This window comes from Coturnix japonica, chromosome 3, assembly GCF_054131305.1.
Source record: "Coturnix japonica strain WE chromosome 3, WE-NBRP24, whole genome shotgun sequence".
Taxonomy (NCBI): domain Eukaryota; kingdom Metazoa; phylum Chordata; class Aves; order Galliformes; family Phasianidae; genus Coturnix; species Coturnix japonica.
In genome coordinates this window covers 25,889,548-25,913,009 of record NC_140665.1, presented here as the reverse complement: position 1 = coordinate 25,913,009, position 23,462 = coordinate 25,889,548, and the positions used below count along the sequence as shown (strand labels likewise).

The 23,462-nt window shown below is 37.7% G+C and overlaps 1 protein-coding gene across 20 annotated transcripts in view; it reads left to right on the top strand.

Moving 5' to 3' along the window:
* The window catches only part of LOC107311198 (uncharacterized), a 125,607-nt gene that overhangs the window by 14,919 nt on the left and 87,226 nt on the right, over window positions 1–23,462 (top strand). For 4 of the 20 annotated variants that reach the window (XR_014944604.1, XR_014944592.1, XR_014944599.1 and 1 more), the window contains exons 3-4: window positions 3,085–3,133; window positions 4,249–4,535. The exons of 11 other annotated variants lie outside the window; for them this stretch is intronic. Coding sequence is in view for 2 of the 9 variants with exons in the window: in XM_085543106.1 (XP_085399232.1) it covers window positions 651–691 (41 nt within the window). In the remaining 7 variants the exon portion in view is untranslated. Of the gene's footprint in view, window positions 1–650; window positions 2,019–3,084; window positions 3,134–4,248; window positions 4,536–23,462 lie in introns of those variants that run through there. 5 more of the 20 variants (XR_014944596.1, XR_014944601.1, XR_014944598.1 and 2 more) reach the window with 4 other exon arrangements.

Here is a 23,462-nt window from a genome sequence, read left to right as displayed (position 1 = left end):
AAATTTTAAGAACTCTCACTTTTCCTCAGAGATATATTCTGAGTCAGAGACCTTCACTTTAGTTTATTATCATTGAAGAGCAGTGGTTCAAGAGGCAGCGGACAGACAGATTGAAAAGAAGCCTGAAGGAATCTTCATGTTGTCTCTCAAATATCATAACATTCACAATGAGAGCCTTTTCCATGTCAACGTGTCAAAAATCACAATGAAGCTGATCCACAGATGTACACATTAGATGCTCCTGGACAGACCAGAGAAATCTTTCACACATAGCTAGTATGCTAGATAGCTACCATTAGAAATTTCACAGCAGATAAGCATTCATTTTGGGTCAACATTTCTGCCTACCAGCCCCGAACTGACTAAAGTAAAACTCCTGTTGGACTTTTACTCCAACAGGCAAATAGATTTAAAGGAGAAAGGCAAATAGATTTAAAGGAGTAATGGTAATAATGCAATAGGCTGATTGTCAAATGAAACTCAGATGTGAAAAAAAAGCAACTCTATGGAAGGAAAAGTGATGTGATGAATCATTCCTTTGTTGAAACTGTCCCTTTAATACAAAGCAGAATATGAATGTTTGAACAAAAATGCTTAAATCACTGTGTTTTCAGCAAGGCTTTCTCTTTTTCACTTTAAACCGTCCATAGTCTTTTGTTGCCATATACTGTATGCAACAGAGCAATTTTGAAAAGATTCATCTATCAAGTTTAACAACTTTCTGGTGGAACTTCAGAGAGGTTTATTGCTTATTCATGTGGAAGTGAGTACACCCAACTTGTTTTGCCTGGTTTTGCTACTTTTGCTGGTTTGCAAGGCAGTTCTGGTAGCTGCAAATGGCTTCTCAAGTGACATTTGCTGACATTCAGTGGTGTGTATTTATCACCATTCTTCACCTCACTTCTATACATGTAATCCATTTTATTTTGTTCTTCATAGTAACCTCCTTTTCATTGTCCATGCCCTGAAAATGATAAATGGCAAAGTGGTGTATTTCCCTAGCTGCACTAAAATGTCACTGTGAAAAATCTTTAAGGGACTAAGTGTAGCTTTCAGGTTATAACTTGTCAAGTTATGGAGAAATTCTAGAGTTTCTCCTTAATCCACAGTTCTTTGGAACCACACCACTGCAGGCAGAGCCTAATTATAAGTTACACCAGTCAGAGCGGGACAAAAAGAAATGAGGTAGAAACCATTTGGCCAAGGCTAATTTTATGCCTTCTTTCTGTCTTTGTGCTTTGTTAACCGATTTCCACTACTTAGGTTAATATTATATGTGTTTTACATTATTTTAAAGACTTTGTTTATAACTGCAATGTTGAATGTATTTATACTATTCCTGCACCAAAGGATGCCAAGAAAAACAGGAATCCCTTTGTGCTGGCCAAAGAAATGTTATACACTAAGAAACAGTCCCTGATGGCACCTTTGATTAAAATGAACAATAACTGAAAATCATTAGGTGAGAGGAAATACTAATAGTACCCTCTTCTAGACCAGATCCTGTAATAGAGGAAGAATTACTGACTTTAAGACAGACTCAGAAATACAACCCACCTGCCCCAGATTGCTTTCATGTTTCTGTTCCTTTTCAAGTAGTTCACAATTATCTTGTTCCAATGTAATTCTTAAACCCACAAAATATATGCCTTTCATACACTTAGGAGTGTACATTTGGCCACTGGCTGGGGCCAGGACATGGCTCTGATTATCTTGTGCTGTTCTGGCACTGCCTTCAGAAAGCAGGAGGTAGCTGCCCACTTTCCACAAGGCCCATTAAACCTTCATTTTACATTTTAGAGAGACTCTGAAAAGTCTCTGGGTCTGAGGAAGCCAATTGACATCTATCGTTCATGCAGAAGTTGACAGTATTCTGCCTATATTAAAGCATGTCGTTGTAAGGATATTCTCTGCTATTTATTTAGTTTGGCCGTTTATGGTCTTTGAAACCACCTTCCGGATGCCACCGAGTATGGTTCAGCTTTGAAAAGGAAAAAAATGGAAATAAATCAGCTTCCCCAAAGGCTTATTTATAGAAGAAATACTGATGTTTATGGCTTGTTTTCCATGGAAGATATGATTTATACTACTGTTTTCACTTATGAAGAATGAATGCTTCTTTGTTAGCATCAAAAGGGATGGTGTATTCAGGGATCTACAGTTCAAGTTGCACGCAGAGATAGTTGGCTGATTCCGATTTAGCAATCTAACATCAGTGGGACTAGACTGGATATTGTATTATACCTTTTATCTTTCTTCTTATTCTTGTGTCTATATAAATAGTTCATCTGAAAAAGAACACAGTGAAACAAAAACACACACTTTTTTTTTTCTTTTCTTTTCTTTTTTTTTTTTTCCAGCTGATGTAGTCTACTTGATAATAAAATACTTCTTAGTAAATGTATTTTAGAAAGGGTCAAAGCTAAATTGGAAAAATAAAGATTCAGTCTGATCTATTCAAGAACACTTGGCTTGCACCTATTTTCATTCCATTTCAGAGGGAAGAGAGTGAAGGCATCAACAGAGCATAGTCCAGAGCAATTTTGCTTGAACATGGGTAGATTTCTGTGTGAACATTTAAGGGTGTTGCAGCCCCTTTCCTGCCTCCTTCCTAGGTCACGGGCTAAGCTGGAGCCAGGCCTCTGCTCCACTCCCTGTGTGCTTTATAGGTGTAATCATCCCTGTGTAAATCCCTTTGTGGGTCTGGGCTTGGGTGTTTTTGAAAATCCCACCCACATGGGATACCCGTAGGTCAAATGAAAAATTGCATAAGCTATTAACTAAAGCTATAGCTTATAAAAGTTATCCGCAAGAAAGGTACACAGGTTAGTGCTGCTCCAGGGCATCCTTAAATCACACTTCAGCAAGTTATAAAGTTATCTTTGGAGAGCAATCATACCAAATTGTCAGCCCTGTAAGATAGGTTTACGTGTCTCTGACATGTCAGTTGTCGTCTTTGCCACTTCGTTGCGGCTACAGTGTTTCAGCAAGAGGTAACCACTGCTGTTCCACTGCCTGAAAATCCACAGATCTTTCTCTGTAAACATTTCTTCAGTGCTTACACTGGGTATTTCCCCATCACAGGATGGCATCTCTGAATTCATCTACGTGTTTGCTTAACTCTCGCTCACAGGTCAGTGCCTGTTTATCTTTTTGTTTTGTTATTTTTTCTCTTTTAAATCTCAGTTTACAAAGCAGGAGGTTCACAGGCAAACCCTTTTTCTACAACAGCTTCTATAGTTCACTGGGTTTTTATTCCATTTAAAAGGAGTAGATTTTTTTTTTGTTTGGTTTTATTTGTTTGTTTCTGAAGAAGTAATAAGGGTCACCATCCTGCCCTCTGGAGATGCATTTACAGAGCTGCCATTTCAGCAAATGATACTTTGCGTATTCTTTGAAGATGTCACAGAGGTAGTACAGTCATACTGTTGTGAACTATTCACAAAGTATCCAGCATTTGAATTGAATATGACTCAGCTGCTCTGCGGGTTAAAAATGCAAGCTCTTTTAGACTGGCAGTCAGCAAAAGAAGCTGAAGTGGAGCTACAAAAGGGAGAAAACACACCTTATCTTCAGCACTGCCATTTTGGTACTGCTTTGGTGTTCTAAGCTGTTAGCAACTTAGGCCGGCATAAAGTAGAAATCTGCTTCATCATATTTTTTTAATAAAAACAAACGATTTCTAGAGTGCTTCTGTCTTTGGAGCATTCCATTCACATTAGTGATTGGTTAACTATTAAGGAAATATTCTAAAAGCTGTAATTTTATCAGTTTTGGAAATTACTACTTGTTTCTTTTCTCTCATTACTACACAGTAAAACTTAATAAAACCCCATAGCATCTCCTAATTCCACGCTTTATTTTCCTCTGTTCTCTCCACTGTACTTTCTTATTATTTACTTTACTTATCTCTTTGCTCACACAGGCCTACTGACATCTCCTTCATGTCTTCATAGAATCACAGAATGCTTGGGATAGAAGGGACCTTAAAAACCATCTAGTTCCAAACTTGCTGCCATGGGCATAGGCACTTCTCAGTAGACCAGGTTGCCCAAAGTCCCATCCAGTCTGGCCTGGAACACCTCCAGGGATGGGGCATCCACAGCTTCCTGGGGCACCCTATGCCAATGTCTCACCAACCCACTGTGAACAGCTAATCTAAATCTGTCCTATTCTGATTTTAAACCATTAATCATTGTCTTATCACTATGATCCTTTATAAAGAGTCCCTCCACATCTTTCTTTCAGGCTCCCTTTGGGTGCAGTGAGGCTGCAATGAGGTCTCTCTGGAACCTTCTCTTCTACAGACTGAATAACCCCAATTCTCAACCAGTCTCCACAGGAAAGGTGCTCCAGCCCTCTGAGCATCCTCATTGCCTTCTCTGGAACAGCTCCAACAGGTCCATGTCCTTTTTATGCTGAGGGGTCCCAGAACAGAACACAGTGCTGCAGGTGTCCAAGATTTGGTACAGCTTGTTCCTAGTAGTCATCAGATCCCATCATTAGTTATCAGATTCATCATTAGCTCTCTTCAGGTATTTGGTCATGATTTACTCTGAACCTGTCTGTCGCCTTTAGACTATAAATATTTTACAAGACAAAATATGTCTGATCTCACAGTTAACAGATTGTAGAGTTCAGAGTAGAATCAAGTGAGACTAATTAAAGACACACCATGAAACATCACAGGATTTCACTGGTGCTCCAGTCCTTTCCCTGCAGCAAATCCAGCCCTTTTAGAAAGTTTCAGAAGATAAACCAGCACACACACACACACACACAAAAAAGGGGGGGGGGGGCGGGGGAGAGAGTGAAAGAGACTGCATACTATCTCACCAACATAACATACAGGTTACTCAGGCTCAGATTCCTAACCTGCTGTCTCTCCAGCTAGAGATGAATGTGCCAATTCACCCACAGACTGATAATTATCCTAGGGCAAGCTGCACTCCACAGCTCCTGCTACGGATGATCTACTTCTTATAAAAACATATTCTTCAGAGTCGTTATTTGAATTTACATCTTCTCATATTGGGTGAGCATCCTCTCAACCACACTGTAGAACTGCACAGAAACAAAGGTGCACTTTCTAATGAAAATTCATTTTGTTGAAATATTCCCAATCAGCTCTAATTTGGAAACCCCAGCTGAGCTCCTGCTGTGAGACACATATCGTAAGAGACAGATCTTGCTGTGAAGGGCTGGCGGGTTGGAGAGAGGAAGGCTGAGAAGAAAAGCACAATAGAAAGGTGAAATGACTTTCTTAGAATCATGCAGTGGGTCAGTGGCAGTTTTAGGTCTTCCCAGTGCCAACCATGGCCCGTGTTACCCCTCACATCCCAAGCTTACAGAAAGGCTATACTTTCCCCTGGCCATCTTTTCATTAACTAGATTATTCATGCATGTAGTAGAGTAATGCATGAGTGCACAAGTTCAGCAATTTTGAACCTTACTGCTTACGAGGCATCATGTACATACCTGGCACCATCAAAACTTTGAGGTGGTAGATAACAACTATGTCACAACAAAATGCTGAAATTGCAGACCCTGGTGCACTGAAGCAATCAAGGGGACAAGGAAAATCGAGTGTTTCTTCAAACTAAAGCATGTCAGCTACTCTGAGCATGGTAAGAAATATCGCCCATGTTTCACAGTTAAGAAAATCTAGTACAAACTGACATCTCTGAATCTATAATATGATTCCTTATTTAAAATTAAACTTTTCCCTCAGAAGCTTCCCTGTGTCCCTAAAACTCTGAGGATTTTAATTCTGAGAGCAACCTTTTGGTCTTCTAGTCTCATATTAAGTAGGAACAGATTAGGGACAACATATCATATTTTAATAATAGTGTAACAGTGTGTTTTATACATTTTTGCCAAGAGAACCCAAAATTCGCCTCTGAGGACAGCTGGTTCATTACTGAGGAAAAGGATGCTTATTGCAAGGCTGAGGTTAGCAATTTTAATTTGCCATTTTTGTGGGAATGTCATTTTACTTCTGCAGAAATCCCTGTCTCTCCATTGTTTTTAAAAAGCAAAGGTACTTAAATAAGGCTTTACATTTTATTACCCCAAAACACATTTAATTTTGTTTGACTAGATCACGTTGGTATGTTAATAAAATAATTGTTATTCCAAACATGCTTTCTGAACTTGAATAGCAAAGTGAAGTTTATACATTTAATCAAATGTATTCAATAATTCCAATGGAAAATGCAGAAGTGTTTTCCATCAATATTTCCTTGACTTTCAAAATGAATACACATTGCCCAAGTTCTCATTCTTGTGGATCTATTTTCCGCCAGTAGTTTTAACTTTCTGTTTGAATGTTAGTGAAGATTGAAAAGGGAAAAAAAAAACCCACAAAAACTGATGTCACACAGGCAAACATTCTTGCCAGAAGTGCTTTCCAGATATCTGATCAAGGAGAGGAAGAGTCTTGCACTTTATCAAGGCATGGGTTGTAAGGTCCATCATGAGACCAGTCTTCATTTTCAGAACCACACAATGTTTTCTTAGGAACATTTTGTGTGTACTGAGAAACAACCACCACTTCTGAAGTTAGCCTCTTATATTTGGTCCCTCTGTCTGCATGGATCTGGACTTAAGGATTGTTTGGTTTCTCCTGAGAGTTTTATAGGGGAAAAATATTAAAAAAGGGGGGGGGGGGGGGGAAATTGTAAGAAGCTTTTCTGCAGTGCTAGGTTGTGTGAAAATCAGATAGGGAACTGTGCTGTGAGAACCACATGTGAAGTGCCAACACAAGCAGAAGAAAGATGTGGGATAGCTCGGTGCAAGCAAGAGCAGAAGCTCTGGGGAACAGTAGAGGTGCTGAAGGGACACCTGGAGACACAGCACAGGGAGAATGTGAAATGATAGGAGCGAGCCGGGGAGGAACTGTGGAAAAGACACAGAACAGGCAATTGTAAAGAGCCCGTAAGACCAACTGGGAATTAAAAGGTTGTACAAGGCTCCTTGCTGTTCTTAACTCTGCTAATTCTCCAGATACCATCCTGGGAAAATGACCGAGGGGAATATGCAGAATGTGGTTTGTATTGTCCCTGTGTATTTATCACTAAACTCTACATATTTTCTTCAAGCAACCTTCTCCAGTAGTTACTGCTCAGGGATGTGGCCACAACAGAGCAACTACAGATGAGCTCTTGGTGGGTAGTGTTGATGCCAGAGAGGTGAAGGCTCTGCCCTACAGCTCAACAGCATCATATCTGTGGTTTGTATCAAGAGTGACCCTGAACCAACCCTAATTGCTGTCCTCAGGAAATATGATTGGGGTCCAAGGGGGATACTTGAAGGATGTCTACAGGAAGAAGAGATTCAGATGTGAATATTCTCATATACTGGTGGACGCTTTTTACCAAGTTGGTTTTATTATAACTAATATTAGAAAAAGAGGTAAAAAAGAAAATGTAAAGTCACCCTAGAGTCATGGTGCTTTTATGTATTTGCTAAGATGATCTTAGCTGGAAATCTCATTTGAGATAAGACATTCTTCTTCTCAGTGGTGTGTCTCCTGATAGGTAATTATAGGAATAGGAATAAGATGATTCTACTTTTAAGAAACTGGCCCATGTAAAATGCAATCCACCAGATGAACCATGATTAAAAATGCTGTAGAACTGCTGATGGGAGCATGAAATTCCTACTACTACATACTGAGCATCAGATATGCTTATTTAATATAGAAGTTACCATTTCCGATGTATTTATTTTCAATCTTTACTGTATATTCAGAGTACCTAACATAACTTACCCACTCTAAAAACTCTGTGGGCAAACTTACATGGATATATATTTTTTCCCTTGTAGGGGAAAGTGGCAGTAGAACAAAACCTGTTTTCCCAATCAAGAAGTAAAGCAGCACTACACAGTCACAGCTGATAGCCCTTGTGCTGTAAATCTATATCAATTCAACTAAGTCCAAACCCTTGTGAATACTAAATTCACACTAGTGTAACTGAGAGGAGAACTGGGCTTCTTTTTGAACTCCCTATAGTCCAACATGAAAAAAAACCCAACAGGGTTTAACCTTTAAACTTTTCTCTGACCTTTAAATAGTACTTTGGATTATATGTGCCCTTGTTAATCTGAAGCCACTTGCAAACATAACTGGCATTCCTTTTTTTTTTTTTTTAAAAAAAGTATACCTTACATCCATTACAGAACAGGTTGACAACTGAAGAGTTTGGATCACGCTCATCACACCTTTATCACCTTTTCAAGTGATGCTCAACTTTGCAAATAATTGTTTATAATTAGCAGCAATGCCAGCAGTAGTTTGTGTCAAAGTGCATTACTTAGGTAGTGGCCAGATGTAGATCTAAATCCTTTGAGATACAAACCTAGACACTGACTGAAGCTCCTACTTTTGCATGAATCCTGTGTTAATGTAGAACTCTATGAGATCAGATATTTTAGTGCCACTTCCCACAGGAGGTGAGGAGAAGGTCTTCCACCAACACTACAAGCTAATCGGAATATATTTTTCTTCTTTAGCTTGTTTCTTTCAAGCTACTCACATCTCTGCTTTGCAAGCACGTTCACATATTCTGCCCCTATGTATCTACAGTTTGGTCTATTGAATCCAAACTACAGGTGCAAATGACATAAAATGAACCAACAATTGATCTTGGACAACATTTTACTGCTCACATACTTGCAAGAGTTTAATTAGCATTAGAATTGTCTATTCCTTGGTATAAATAAAATAGTCTAAAATTGATGATTAATATTTCCCCTTTTGCTTCACACAATGATTGCAAAGTATCTTGCCATTCACATGGAAATGTGCCTTCTAAGTGCGTTTATCCCTAATGGAAAATTGTCATGGGCAGAGCACAAATTTATGAGAGGATGTGTATTTTTAAGAACTAACTATTAAGAACTCTATGTTTAGCATTTCAAATTTATTCCTTAGTAAGATGTTAATTTGGTAATAAAGTGACTATGAAATGTTTTCCGAAAGAGTCTGAACCCATTGCTGCATGTGCAGAACTGCAAACATACCAGCAGCGTGTATGGCTGGTGTTTACAGAGGTCTATGAATAATAAATAATCTAGTTAAATAACCACCGTTAGAGCTATGCAAACAGGAGAGCAAATAAATCAAGACCTCCTGCTCATGCATAGATACCAACCACAGTACTTCATTCTTTTTTCTTTGTTTTCTTTGTTTGCTTAAATAGGAGAGACAAATAGTGGACACAAGTGTAATCAGCTAGAAATTGTGAAGTTAGTAAGAATTATTTTGGAAAAGATCACCAAGTAGATCAATTCCCCTATTGAAAAAAGTCAGCAGTTTGCACCAGTATATGTACCCCACCATTCAGACTGCATCAGTTCATTTTTGCAACTGGCATAATGTGGCATCGTTCAGAGAGAATTTCACACACTGACATACAGTGCTGGAAGTAAAGGAGATTCACAAGCAAAAGTGAAAAGGCCTTTTTAATTAATAATTAATTTATGCATATGCATATGGGAATGCAATAGTTTTACTTTATACAGTGTTAAATATAAATCCATTCTTTGAAACTGATATTACTATGTTCATCGCTTAAAGTATTCTGTTTATTGTTTCCTTGTGTGATTGTCTGTGCAGAATTTCATATGAAAAAATGAAATACATGGATTACATATCAAGTGCCTGCTTCCTTGTGCTATCCTATCCAGCATTAATATACCTGCCCAAAGCTTGCTCTGATCAGTGCTAAAAACACTGTAAGTGGGAAGAATCAATAGAAAGTTTGATTCCTCGTGGAAACTATATAGTTACTGTATCAAAAGTATTACATGAGAAGCACAGGGTGCCCTGGAGAGAATGCCGGGAGAAGATACCCATCTCAGGATGACTCCTACCACTTCTCTTCCCAATTTTCCACTGGGGACAGCTTTCCATTCCCTTACTGCCTCTTCTATCTCACTTTTTCCTCTCTCTTCTTCCCCCTATATACATTTCACTGTCATTACTGATGTGTGCTATGGACCTCGCTAATAAATTTTCATGCATGTCAATTTGTCTCAACATTTTTTGTGCAACACATTGATTCAAACATGTTGACTCTCAGCTATTTAAATAAATAGAATAATTAAACACATTTTTTTTTGGCCCAGAACTGAAAGTAAATGGTAAGATTCTGAGCCAGCAGGTAACATTCAGCTGTACACAGGGGTGCCTAAATGAAACATGGTAGGTCATAAGATGTCACCTCTTCAGTAGCTCTGAATCAAGTGCTCAGGGTGAGCACCAATGCAAAATATCCTCTCTCAACAGCAACAAAAGATGGGGCTCCAATACCCCCAAAGTCATTCACAAGTTGACATCTGTGCATTTCAACCTATCCCTACAAATCCTGCTACTCTAGTACTAAGCAGCTTTGCTGGTATTTTCAGCTATTCCAGACACACAGCACAAGGGTAGCCCTCAACAACGGAAGATGCCCATGCTATTTTCCTTAATACACTTCTAATAATTAGGGGAATAGTTATCCAGTTACCTCCTAACAGATTAACCCTGTTGCATGATCAACAGCTTGTCATAGTATATACAGAACATCTTAAGAACTGAAAACACATATTCTACCAAGCAGTTGCAGGTCTGGGGTGTCCACTAGTACTTATCAGCATCACCAATAAGAACTGGAAGTTTCAGACTGTAAACTCCACCAATCAATGAGAGATTTCCCACTAACTCTAAGTGGGACAAAATCCTGTTAATAACTTTTTTCATGCCATATTAGAAGTGAAAACTGATGTGGAACTCCTTGAAACTCCTTGTATTCTATGCAAGCTTTAAAATAAAATAAAATAAAATCATTTAAATAAAATGGTTAATAGTCTATTTATTCTTACATACAGGCATAGAATTTAAACAACAGACAAGAAATGTTGTTTAAAGACGTGAGTTTAAATGACATAGGTCTAAGGCTTCACATATTTATCTTTCCCTTTGAAAGTGAGCATGGCTGTTCAACAACTGAAGTTGAGAGCTAAAAACAGAAGCTCTGATACCTAACAAACTTTGCTCCAAATCACTGCCAAAGATACTAAGCAGCAGGAAGTAAGGTGCTGAAAACTACTGTCAACAAGTAAAACGAAAACTACTACTCTACACATATCTATTTAGTTACGTTAGTTTAATTTAGGTTAACTCACTAGTTTGGAAGGAATTGATGCAACTTGGAATGCAAAATCCACACACATAAAAGTGTTGGCATCTGCTAGCTTACCCTACTCCCCTTGTATTCAATTTTAAGTAGAAGTTTGTGTTCTGGAATTGAAACTGGAAGTCAATGCCAAAAGCCTTATGCTTTGGTTTCCTGTAACTCACATTTGATCTACTGTTTTCTCAAAATAAACTTTCATAAAGCATAATTATGGCCTATTATTGCTAAAATAGCTCAGTGAAATTTAAGATCCTCTTGTTTGATGGTCTTGTTACTGGTACCATTAGCTCCAACCATTTATACACACTGCCAATTAAAATCAAGACTCTACCTTGTCCTTCCTCTGCCCCTTTCTTGTGAAATGCCAACCATTCTGGAGGCTACTGGATATTTTTACCAAACATTTTTATCCCAGGTTGTCAAATTATTAATGGTTACTCCCTCTCAAATCTCAGAAGCTATGAATCACAATGACATGGGACCTTGCCCTATTGAGTAATATAAAAAGAAAATGGTAATGGCTATAAAGAAATGAATTAATAGCAAACATTTGTGTGCTGCCTATGATGCCAAGGTAGACTTCTGAAGCCCTTGCCTCACCATTCTAGTCTGTAATTTATTTCAGAGAAGAAGGGTCCATTCTCATTTATTCTAGTGCTTTCAGATGCTTCTCTGGAAGGACATTTGAGGCATACTCACAACTTTTACTGTAACCTGAAACAAAACTGTGGCCTTAGTGCAAGAGTATTACTACTATTTAACACTGAAACTTAAGAATACAGTCCTGACTGGAATTAGGGATGTTATGTCAACTGAAACAAAAAGAAAGCAATAGGAAATCAGACCCTTGATTTTTTTTTTTTTTTTTTAATTTTCCTTCTATTTTTTTTTTAAACACTGTGAAATTTAGCAATGAAATAATAATGAATTAAAATTAAAAAGAAGCCCTTCTATTTGCAAATATTATGACAAAATTTGGAATAAAGTAAATGAGTAAAGTCTGGAATTTCTAGTAGTCCCAGTTCTTTGCTCATTCTATTTAGGTTGCTCCAAAAGTAGTGCCTTCTATATATTTTTGTTAACCATGAGAACTACAAGAGTTGCAAAGATCACAGTAACACTATTTGAAAGAGCAAATTGCCAACTACGAAACACTATTTTTCAGCGTAGTCATCACCATTACCTATGCATTTTCACTGTCGATGGATAAGAGCCTGCATGCTGCACTCATAAAAATCTGCTATAGAAAAAGTGACCCACTATTTCACAGCTGCTATGATGGCTTAACTGCTAGGAAAATGTTGCCCATGCAGTCAAGCTTTCATCATCCAGAACTGATAGAAGATGGAAGGTACCAAATCTGGACTATACAGTGGGTGTGGTAGGACACTCCATCCAAGATTGACAGCATGCTCTACAATTTTCAAACTGGTATGGAGCCCGGCATTATTGTGTTACAAGAGAAAGGTCGTCTTCTTCTCAGGCCTGACTCTGGCAGTTTGAGCCTTCAGCTTAGTCAGTGCTGCAATGTCATATTCAGAGTTAAGGGTTTGTTTGGGTTCCAGAAAATCCAGAAGAATCACCTACCCCAAAAGATAGTGCACATCACTTCATGTGCTGAGGGCTGTTTCATTTTCTTTGATGGGGAATTCACTGCATGGATTGCTGTTTAGACTCAAGCTTGTAGTGGTGACACCATGTCTAATCACTGGTAATGAGGTGATAAAGGAAAGTAGATGAAGGAAATTGTTACTTTCAGCCTCCCATTGGTTCAGTAAGTCTTGACCAACTTGCATACAGTGTTCTTTCTGTTCCCATGTGAGCATTCATGGGACCCTCCTGGTGCAAACTTTCCAATATTCCATTGTTGCCACCATTGTTTCCGACGTGTTGAATCAGATATTCAGCTCTATACACACTCCCTGGTCGCAATCATCTTATTCATGTGGATGAGCTGATGGAGATAGTCCTCATTTCATGGTTTTGACAGCTATGCATGGCCACCTGGAACGTGGCTTGTCTTTCACATCACTGCTGCCACTGCTGAAATGTACCACCCACCACTTCACTGTCCTCACAACCACTGTTTGGTCTCCATAAATGTTTAGCAAGCATCAGTGAATGTCAATGGGTGCAATTTTTTTCTGCATAGAGGAATTCAGTGACACACCTTTCTTCATATGCACACCATGTCAGAAACCATTCTGTCAGACTGCCCCTCTGCTGCCATCTGTTGCACAATAACAAAATGCAAAAGCAATATTGGTGGGAAGGCTCAACCTTTACTGCTACACTACTAACAACCGTCTCTGACATTATGGGCTAACATAATGGGAGGCATTAATTTTGGAGCAGCCTTTGCATATGTCCTCTACATGAGGATGTGCAGCCCAGCTCCTAAATGGTAATATGCAAGAGTAGCCAGCTTGGAATTCATACAGCTGGGGTGTTTTGTAAACTATAGTGTTAGCTAAAATGCAAATTTTTTTTAATACCATTTGCTCCATAAACTTTTGCTCTGTACACAGTGGCTAGAAAGAAAGAAAGAAAAGTAGAAAGAAAGAAAGACACAAAAAATAAATCCTTCCAGTTTTCCCAATGTTTCTGTCAATAACAGAGCTAATTTTAGGTAAGTTCTTCTTTTTATCACCTCATTTAGCTTGCTAACATGTAACAGGCACTGCTGAGTAGTACATTTGGTTAATGATTATCTTTTACATATTGATATTAGTACCTGAAGTGGGAACATCTCATTTCCTGAATATGATTACCATTTTGAAATCTTATGCACAGGAGAAAAAAACCAACACAATTCTATAAATTAAACAAGAAGTTCTAAGAACTTATATCCCCCAGTTCACATCCAGATACTAATGCATCTCATTTACTTTGTTGCTATTCCCTGGAGTTATCTGTGTCATGCAGACCAGTCTTGCATGTCATGTTAACTATCCACTGAAAAAAGCTATAAGTGTACTTGTAACAGTGCCCTAAGCTAGCATACAAGGTAGGTAGAAGAACATAAAAAAATCATCACTGTTACATTTCATGTTGCGGGGATATTTTAATTCCAATAGGATAGAACCCATGTCAGCTAAAGATGGAGCTATAATTAAACTGATATGGCATTCACAATTGCCTCAAAACCCGCTGTAGTTGTCATATGTTTCTTTTCCCCATCTTTAAACTATATGGAAATCAATTATCTCAACAAACCAGCTGTAAGGACTGTATGCCAACCACTTACACTTGAAGTGAATAAATTATTTGAAATTCATTATTGATGTGAACAACTCTCCAAGATTTAAAGCACCAGTCCATTTTCTGTGCTGAGATTCACATGGAATTTTAACAAGTTCAGCACTATCCTCCGTCATAAATTCATATAGAAAACTGTTATGCAAATAGCTAGAGTTCAGGGATTGGCGAGCCATGCACATAAAATTATGCTTCAGATGACAAAGTGCCCACAAGTTAATGGTTCTTTACATTTAGTGACAAATTTGTTCATGATTTACCCCAGAGTGACAGACACAGGGTAAAAGGGGGACATCAGAGACTGAAAATACCATTTGTGTGTCAAGGATGTTAGCAACCTGGAGTGGTGATAGGCACTGGTGTCTACAGGATATGAAATTGAGTTGATGTGATGTCATTTTGGCTCTACTGTAACCTGGTTATCTCTTGCCAAGACTTCATGTATGATTAGTCAGCTCGGAGAGGACAGCAAGCCTTATCAGGCACACTTCCTGACATTCCTGTCAACTTAAGAAATGTGGCTAGGGAATTTAAGATGAGGTGTCACATCTTCATATCAAATCCCATTGAGTCACCACCTACAAGTTTGAAGACTCCTTCTAAAAACATTAATGAAAAGAAAAAATGAAGTTTAGACTGGATTTGACCTTGTAATGCATTCTGCCTGTGACATCCCTCTAACTTAGTATCATTAATCTGCATGTGTCTTTTCTTTCTTTTTTTTTTTTCTTTTTTTTGGATACATAGAAATAATTGGTATGCAGGCTGTGAAAAAACAGTATTCATTAATACTAATGCAAACGCATGTTCTGAGTTAGTTGACTTCTAGTCTGTAGAATAAGCCAACCTTTTATGTGCCTGAGCAATTTTAAAAGAAACTCCTTTGTAAAAAGCTTGCAATCCCATGTATTTAACAAAGACTATATTTGTAATGGTTAATAGACAGATGAAAATACTAAGCATAACAATATTTTTTTCATCTCTTCAAAGGTAAAGCTTGTACAATGTAATATTTGCACTGTATACAGTCTCTTTCAAGTTTCTTTTCAAAAGCAAGTTAGCAGCATGCTATTTTTATGCCATTACATTTGTCCAACTGAACAATTTGTTTTAATAAAAGCAGTTGCATTCTATTCCTTGCAGTGGGGCTCAAAGTTAAAAATTTGTTGCTAAGCCAAAAAGATTCCTCAATATGCCTCAAACCAGAACACTGCACAAACAAGGCACAGAAGAATCTGTCTATAGACTACCATCAGTAAGACTCTACATGCAGAAATACCCAACTCTTCAGCCATTGCTAAGTTATTCGTCTATGTAGTTAAAGGCCTCTTAGGCTTAAAAATGTCTTCACAGAGAGCATACAACCACTTCATAGACCTTAAAGAGAAGGTCACACAGTTCCATATTCTGACACAAAGTACCCACTGTTCAATGTACCATTTTCTTTTTTTTTTTCAAATAAAAATTGTATATCTGTGCTTTGTTAAATGGCATAGTAAAAATTCTTCTACATAATACATACATTCTTGACTTTTTCATATAGGGCTGATACTGGTCTTGCATGTCCAGAAGACACCCAGTTTGCAAGCATGTCCAAGAAAAAGCTATAAAGGACTGAAACCAGTTACAAGAGCACTGTTGAAAGGATCTTAAACTATTACATGATAGCCTTTTGTTTTTTACAATACTAATCAGAGCACCAATTAACTTCTTTCTATACCTTACTTATTTTGCTATGTTCACCTTTCACAAACTATTCGGTTGAATAGTTCTGTAAGTAATTTTTGCTCTTCTCAAGTCAGTTTGTGATGCTTGAGGGTGTGTTTCCTGAAATCTTGGTCCCAGGTTCAAACACACTGCTTGTCTAATCTAATCCTGCATGTGTCAGGGGGTTGGAACTATATGATCTTTGAGGTCCTTCCCAACCCAAGACATTCTATGATTCTATGAGTCTACCTAACATTTTATAACTAGTTTGTGTGCTGCCTAGACTTCCTCTGTAGTCAAACAAATGAGATAGGCATTCCCAAAAGGGCAAAACAACTCATATGACGAAACTTATACAAGACCAGAGGAAGGAGATCTGTTTCAGGAATGAATATTTCTTTCCTTAGACAAAGGAGCATGTTGAAAAATGTCAGGACAATCTATTACACTCTGATGTTTGATCCAATTTTTTCTTTCTTTTTCTTTTTTATCTTGGACATCCAGTTTGGGCTTATATCTATCTCTTAAATCAAACAACTTGTTAGAAATAGTATTTCTTAAGATTTTAATTTTAAAAGTACAGTCATAGGACAAACAAGTAGCTGATGATCAGTGCAAAATACAAAGCTATCCACTGCACTTAGCTTTATAGGAGATAACTTGCACATACCTTAGTCTTACCCTTATTGAGGTCAATTAAAATTTTGCAAATGACATCAATGCAGAGGAGCTTAGGCTCAGACCAAGTATCTGAGTTCTTGTCAGTGTCTCATGGGAAGAGACAAGTGCTTTGCAGCACTTTTGACACTACTCTCAATTTTAAAGAAATTTTGTTTTGTTATTTGAGATTTTATTTTCCTGTAGTCTACAGGAGGTATCATGGCAAAAAAAAAAAAAAAAAAAAGAAAAGAAAAAAAAAAAGATTCACTGCTCCAACTAGTCTTTTGCTGACAGGGACAAAGAAAACCATTTAGTCATCTTTTCCCACACACTTGCTCCTCAGAACAATGTGTCAAAAATGAATGTTCATATTATCTCTGAAGTGAGACCAGAAGAAGTTGCTAGGGGAGGGAGCCTTCTATATAGGACAGGTGAAAACCAAAGAAGCTGAAGGAAGAATGGAAATAAAGGGAAATGTAGTGAAGATGTGGAGCAATTGAAATGGACTTATGAAACATGTAAAGAGCATTTATGTGAATCAAGAATATATGCAGGAATATGCCTTTCTAAATATGAAAATATTCTGTTATCTAAATGATTTCAGTCATTATTTACTGCTTTTGAAAATTGGTAAAGGTGGTACACATCTTTAACTAAGAAGAAAAATAATTACTGTTTTACATTTTTTAATCATAAGCTGCCCTGCAAATCCTTGTGATTAAATGGAGGGCTGTGGAAACTCCAAAGACTTTTTCATTCTAGCTCCTGCTCTTTTCTCTGGCAAGTTAGACAGAGCTCTGGTGAAAGGACTTTTGTTTTTTTACAGCCAGGAACAGAAAGAACCTCAGGGTACCTGGCCAGATCTTATTATGCTGTTATCTAATCCTGACTCCTGATTTTCTTGAACAAGGTCCTTCAAGGTTGCTTGCACCAAACCCATCCCCTCTGGGAATGTCGTCATCACGTGTGTGTCCTGTTAGCCACCCCTGCTTTCCTAAATGCAGTCCAGTTCTGCTATTTTTTGCTGGGCCCTTGACAGTGTGTCAACTTTGAAGTGTTATTGCACGAACCTTTCACTCTGTTTGGGGTGCCAGTGTCAACAGAAGGAGCCTCCAGAAGGATGTGCTTTTGATTGGCAAAGACAGAATGATTGACATTGGGCTAGTAGTCTGTCAGAGCTGAAGCATATCATTGTGTGGCAAAGCTATTTTGCTCAATGCCACCCATTTCCAGCCTATATGCCATGTTGGTGCATTTCAACCCAATGTCAAAGAAAGCTAACAACTGGTATCAGTGATGTATGATAAAAAGCAAGCCTACCACTAACCACTGATGGAAATGGCTATATTTCAGATAGCAAAGAAAGCATTTTAAGTCTATTTATGTGTCTGTTTATCTATCTATATATTTTGACATGCATGTGCATGCTCAACTGGCCGATTCTTCAATAAAAAGCTGTAAGCTTTGAATAATTAAAAAGGCCTGATTCTTCATTCTTTATTTCTCTATCTGGGGAATTAATGTGACTTTTTCTAGACATCAGTCCTGCAGATTGAACTTGGCTATCAGCAACTCTGGTTTGGATGCCTGAAAAGTTTTAAAATTTTCTGGCTTGTCATTCTCACACTTTCACTAAAGATATGCCTTGGAATAATTAAGAAAGTGTTTAAAAAGTGGGGTAATTATTCAAGTAATTTGTCTCTTAAAATTAACAATGCACTCTTATCTATTTGCCAAAAACCTATGTGAAATTTTTATACTATCCAAAGAAGTCATTCCACCACCTTCTCCTGTAAGAGGGTTCATTTGCATTCACTGATCATTTTACATCTTGCCTGCAGTAGTTCCAGTTGGATATTCTATTCCTCTCCACTCACTCTTAACCTCCTGGGTGGCAGGCAGCAGCACTATGAATTTGCAGCTTCTCCGTTGCTGTCAGCCAGTGAAATAGTGTTTCCTTTATGAATATATGAAATGAGGACAACAAATCTGAGAATTCCAGATCTTGTGCCCCATACCTCAATATATTTTTAGAAGATGTGAGGTTTTAAAAGCCTCCTAGGTTTTTGCAGTTAGAACTTATGTCCATTTTCAAAGGGAAAATTTCTTCAAATATTGCCTGTTGTTTGTTTTCCTTTTAGAAAATGTTAATTAAAGAAACTTAATGGGAACCCAATGATATCTTTAGAAAATGCAGTCAGGAAATATTATCAAGGCAGTAGTAAAGACAGCAGTGAAATATATCCATGTATATTTGACATGTCATTATCTTCTGAATCAGGACAGTTCTGATTCAGAAAGGATGCTAGCTCTTCTCCATCCCAGGCATATCCACAGACTGATTCTTTTCTTTTTCCTTCCCTCTGGTTCAAAATGAAATCAGTGGCTGAAATCTTACACAATCCTCACAATGAAACTCCTGTTTTGTACTTTTCTTTCTTTCTTCCTTTCTTTCTTTCTTCCTTTCTTTCTTCCTTTCTTCCTTTCTTCCTTTCTTCTTTCTTTCTTTCTTTCTTTCTTTCTTTCTTTCTTTCTTTCTTTCTTTCTTTCTTTCTTTCTTTCTTTCTTTCTTTCTTTCTTTCTTTCTTTCTTTCTTTCTTTCTTTCTTTCTTTCTTTCTTTCTTTCTTTCTTTCTTTCTTTCTTTCTTTCTTTCTTTCTTTCTTTCTTCTTTTCTACATATGTCTGCCCTCTGATCATGTTTTCTCCTGCCACTTCTCATTCATACATGCTTCCTCTTTCCCTCCTCCAGATTTCACCTCTTTCCATTACCTTTTCCTGTTCACAGAACCAGCTCTTAAGTATATTCTCCAACTACAAGTTCATATCCCAACTGATGAAAAAAACTTTATCAAACAGCAGTAAACTACTGGATTAACTTTTGCTTTCATTCATTCACTTTGATCCAATATTCAGATGTTTACTGTGTGTTTTATCTCGCCAAACTGTTTTCAAGAAATTCTGTGATGAGTTTTTCCTCATCACTGCCCTCCAACAATCAAGTGTTCAGACTTTCTTTTCACTTCTCCCTTTGCTTCTGTTGCATTATCAATCACTTATTTCTTTATATTTCCCCTGTACCTCTTTAGTATGACCTCTTTCCCTCATCTACCAGTGTAATAAACCCGACACTGAAAATGGTTGAGAAATCTAACTCTGCTGTGAGCCATCTTGTCCCATGTTCATTCAGACAATCACATATCTTCACCATTCTCCAATCGAAACCAAGACTTTCAACTCCACTTAAACATTTCTGACCTCTTCCCATTAGCTGTGCCACAATTTTCATTGCCATTGAGAGTTATAATTTGAGTATCATCTTTCACTGCCCATCACATCACACATACAAACTATGTTATAATTCTACCATATCTGTCTCCATTTTTTTTCTAAAATCTCAGTTTCTGATCAAACCTCACATCAAAAACTCAGAGGCATCATCTGCTTTACCACTACAGCAGCCCCCTTCTCTTCAGTCCCCCTAACATTCACATCACTACTTCTATATCACATAAGAAAATTTTCACCCACCAAAATTTCCTCGTGGCTTAGAGACTTAAAAAACCTCTTCATGAAAGTCCTCCTTCTCTGTTTCAAATCCTTTCAGTCCAGTTCTTCCCATCAGAGCCCAGTATCATCTTAATCTTCTCTCTAAATTTCTTTATTCTCTTCACGTTTTACACACTGTACTTTATTGACTGTCCACTGCAATTGCCTCCCCTCTTTTTAGCATTACTGCATATGCAATAGGTGTCTGAAATCCTTTTTGGAGTCACTAGCTGCTTTTACACCAAGCACAAAAGCAAATAAATGTTTGTAGCGTGGTTACTAAACACACAGGGATACTTTGCATACTGATAGATGGCTAATTGGCTTCATACTTATTGGTAATTGTTCTGTTTTTCCTTATTCTCTCTCTATCTCATTTCATCTGTTCAGACTATCTCTTCCTCACAACTGGGCTACTGTAGACACTTTAGAGATCATTATTTAAATTGGAAGGAACTTTGTAATACCATATTGCCTTAGCATGTTCTTACATCCCTTCCAGGAGTTTTGCCAAAATACTTTGCCTCAAGTAATTATTTATTTTAAAAAAATGGTTTTAATAGATCACATTGAAAATGTACATGCCTATATTTACTAAGGATCTATAGACTTATTATTAGAGTAATTACAGTTACTGCTGTCATTTGTATATAGTACTTAATATCATGATTAATAGCATAAATACAGAATTGATTAAAATTTTCCTTGCAGAATTAATTTAAAAACATACAAAAAAATCTACAGTACGTAAGACTTTAATATAGAATTTAACACTGGAGAGAAACTCTAAACCATGTTACTGCCCAAGACAGCTAAACAATATTTAATTCATGGTTAATGGTGTTTAGAGCTCTCCTCTGAGCATGGCTGTGTAGTTTAGCAAGGGCCTCTCTGAAGGCAACTGCTCAGTGTGTCAGCCCTGCAGTTTTGACACCTATACCAGTAGATTGGAAACAGGTAAAATGAGTAATGGAATGGGTACTTGAATGAACAATATCTAGATTTAATAGCTAATTACTGCAGCTTCTTTTGTCAGCATTCAGCAGTCTGTCACACCCCAAGTAAGAAAAGACTTGTTTTTACAGTGCCAGTCATAAAGAGTGCACTGCTGTGCTCGTGGCAAAATACACTCACAGACAATTAAGGACTGATATCTATGTATAGGGAAAGATACCATCTCATGAGTGACTAATAATGATGAGCTCTGTGATAATCTGACAGACTCAAGATATCTGTGAAGACTTCCAGTAAATGAAAAGCAGTTCAGATACAGCAGGAAAGAAAGCAGTTCTAAAGAGAGGAGATCTCAGATATCCTGTGATTCAAGAGGGGATGATCACTGCCTCTTAAGCTGGGCTATGGAAGGAGACAAGAAAATGCAGGGAAAAGTAAATCTTTTTGTATGTTGTTTGGTGAGTTCCTGCTGCTAGCTGTACTTCTAATTAAGTTTTAGGGAGACCAGAGCTCTGCCAAATTTTCTTCTCATTGTCTACATACAACAAACAAACAAGAAAGCAAGTCCTCCTTTTTCACTTCTCTATTAATTATATATCCCTCTGAGGAGCAGCTTAATGTCTTTATACATATTCATCTTAAAATGGATTTTTTGCAAAATCCATTAAAATTAGAACTGACTGAAGGCACATTTTCGTACTAGAATATGCTAGGGGAGCTTAAAAATGCATCTGCCCAATGATACAAAATGTTCTGCTTTTTTGGAGTGGTTTTAGTTTCTTATGTTTTACTAATGGCTTAACAAAAAGTAAACTTCACATTACTTCAAAAATGATTTCCATATACAGTCACATCTGAAGTTTTCTAAAACATATCACAATATTTCACAACATGGAAAACATTTACCTGTCCCACTAATCCAAATACCCTTTCAAATGTTAAACATATTGGAACAATTCCTTATCTAGCTTTAGACTAACATTCATTAAAAATATCATTAAGTTTACATTAACATTTAAAGCATAAAATACCAATGCAGCCATAAACTAAGACTGGACTACATATGCCAGCTACTTCTTACTGAGTGATACTCCGGCTTTTCTGTAGCAACTTTTCCCCTTTAGCCGTTCACTTGGACAACTTAACATCCAGCTCCAGGAATGAGGGAAGAACATGGTTCAGAAACAAAGACTGAAAGCAGAATACTGCAACCTGAACTAAGGTCTTGCTTTTCTTTTTGTCCTTTGACTGTGTTCTCTAGGATAGATACATCTATCACTCTTCAGAGTGAATCATGTTAACACTTGACAGTTAATTCATTGCAGGCTCACCCTCTGACTATCGTCTACCTCTGACTATCGTCTACCTCATAGCACACCTCTGTATAACACTCCTTGAAATCACTGTAAAAAATTCTTGGTCTACTCTTCTTTTCTCCGTAGCTTATATTTCTCTGCCCCATGTTCTGCTACCCACCTCCTTTCTTATGAACAACATATACAGACAATCTGTCCCACACATATACTGTATTGCTCTCTACGCTTTCTACTCCCTGCACCTTCTCTACCTCTGGACTGCTGTTGTTGTCTTCTCTAGTTCCTGACTGCCTGCCTTCTTCTCAACTCTCTTAGAGAGAGTCCATCAACTGTCCATCCATCCCATGCTGACATCCCACTCTCACTACCATGTTTCAGAAAGCAGTGGACGCCCTTTTCTGCACCTACGGATACCTACTACTGACCCTTCTACCTGTTGCTTCCTGTGGTCACTCAGACTCCAACCCCTCTCACAGCTCCCTGGCATCTGGCCTCAAGTTGCAGCACAGGTTAAGACCTATTTCCCACCAGGGAATTAAGTTCTCCAGAGGCAACTGCAATTGCACACGTAAATTATTATTTTTCACGCTAATAGACTGTTGTCTATCTATTTTGATCCTCATCAGATACAAATGTAATTACCTGAAAGACTGGGTAAATTTTTCCAACCACTTTTGGATTTTATAGACTGCAGGATTAGACCTCTTGCAAGATTTCCAAAACTTCCTGGTGTAGTGTGTGGAAATATTTTAAAAATAACATCTTACAGTATTTCAGTATTTCTGTTTCCTCTACTGGTCAAAAAACAGGAAATGCAGAAGTATGTGAATCTCAGGT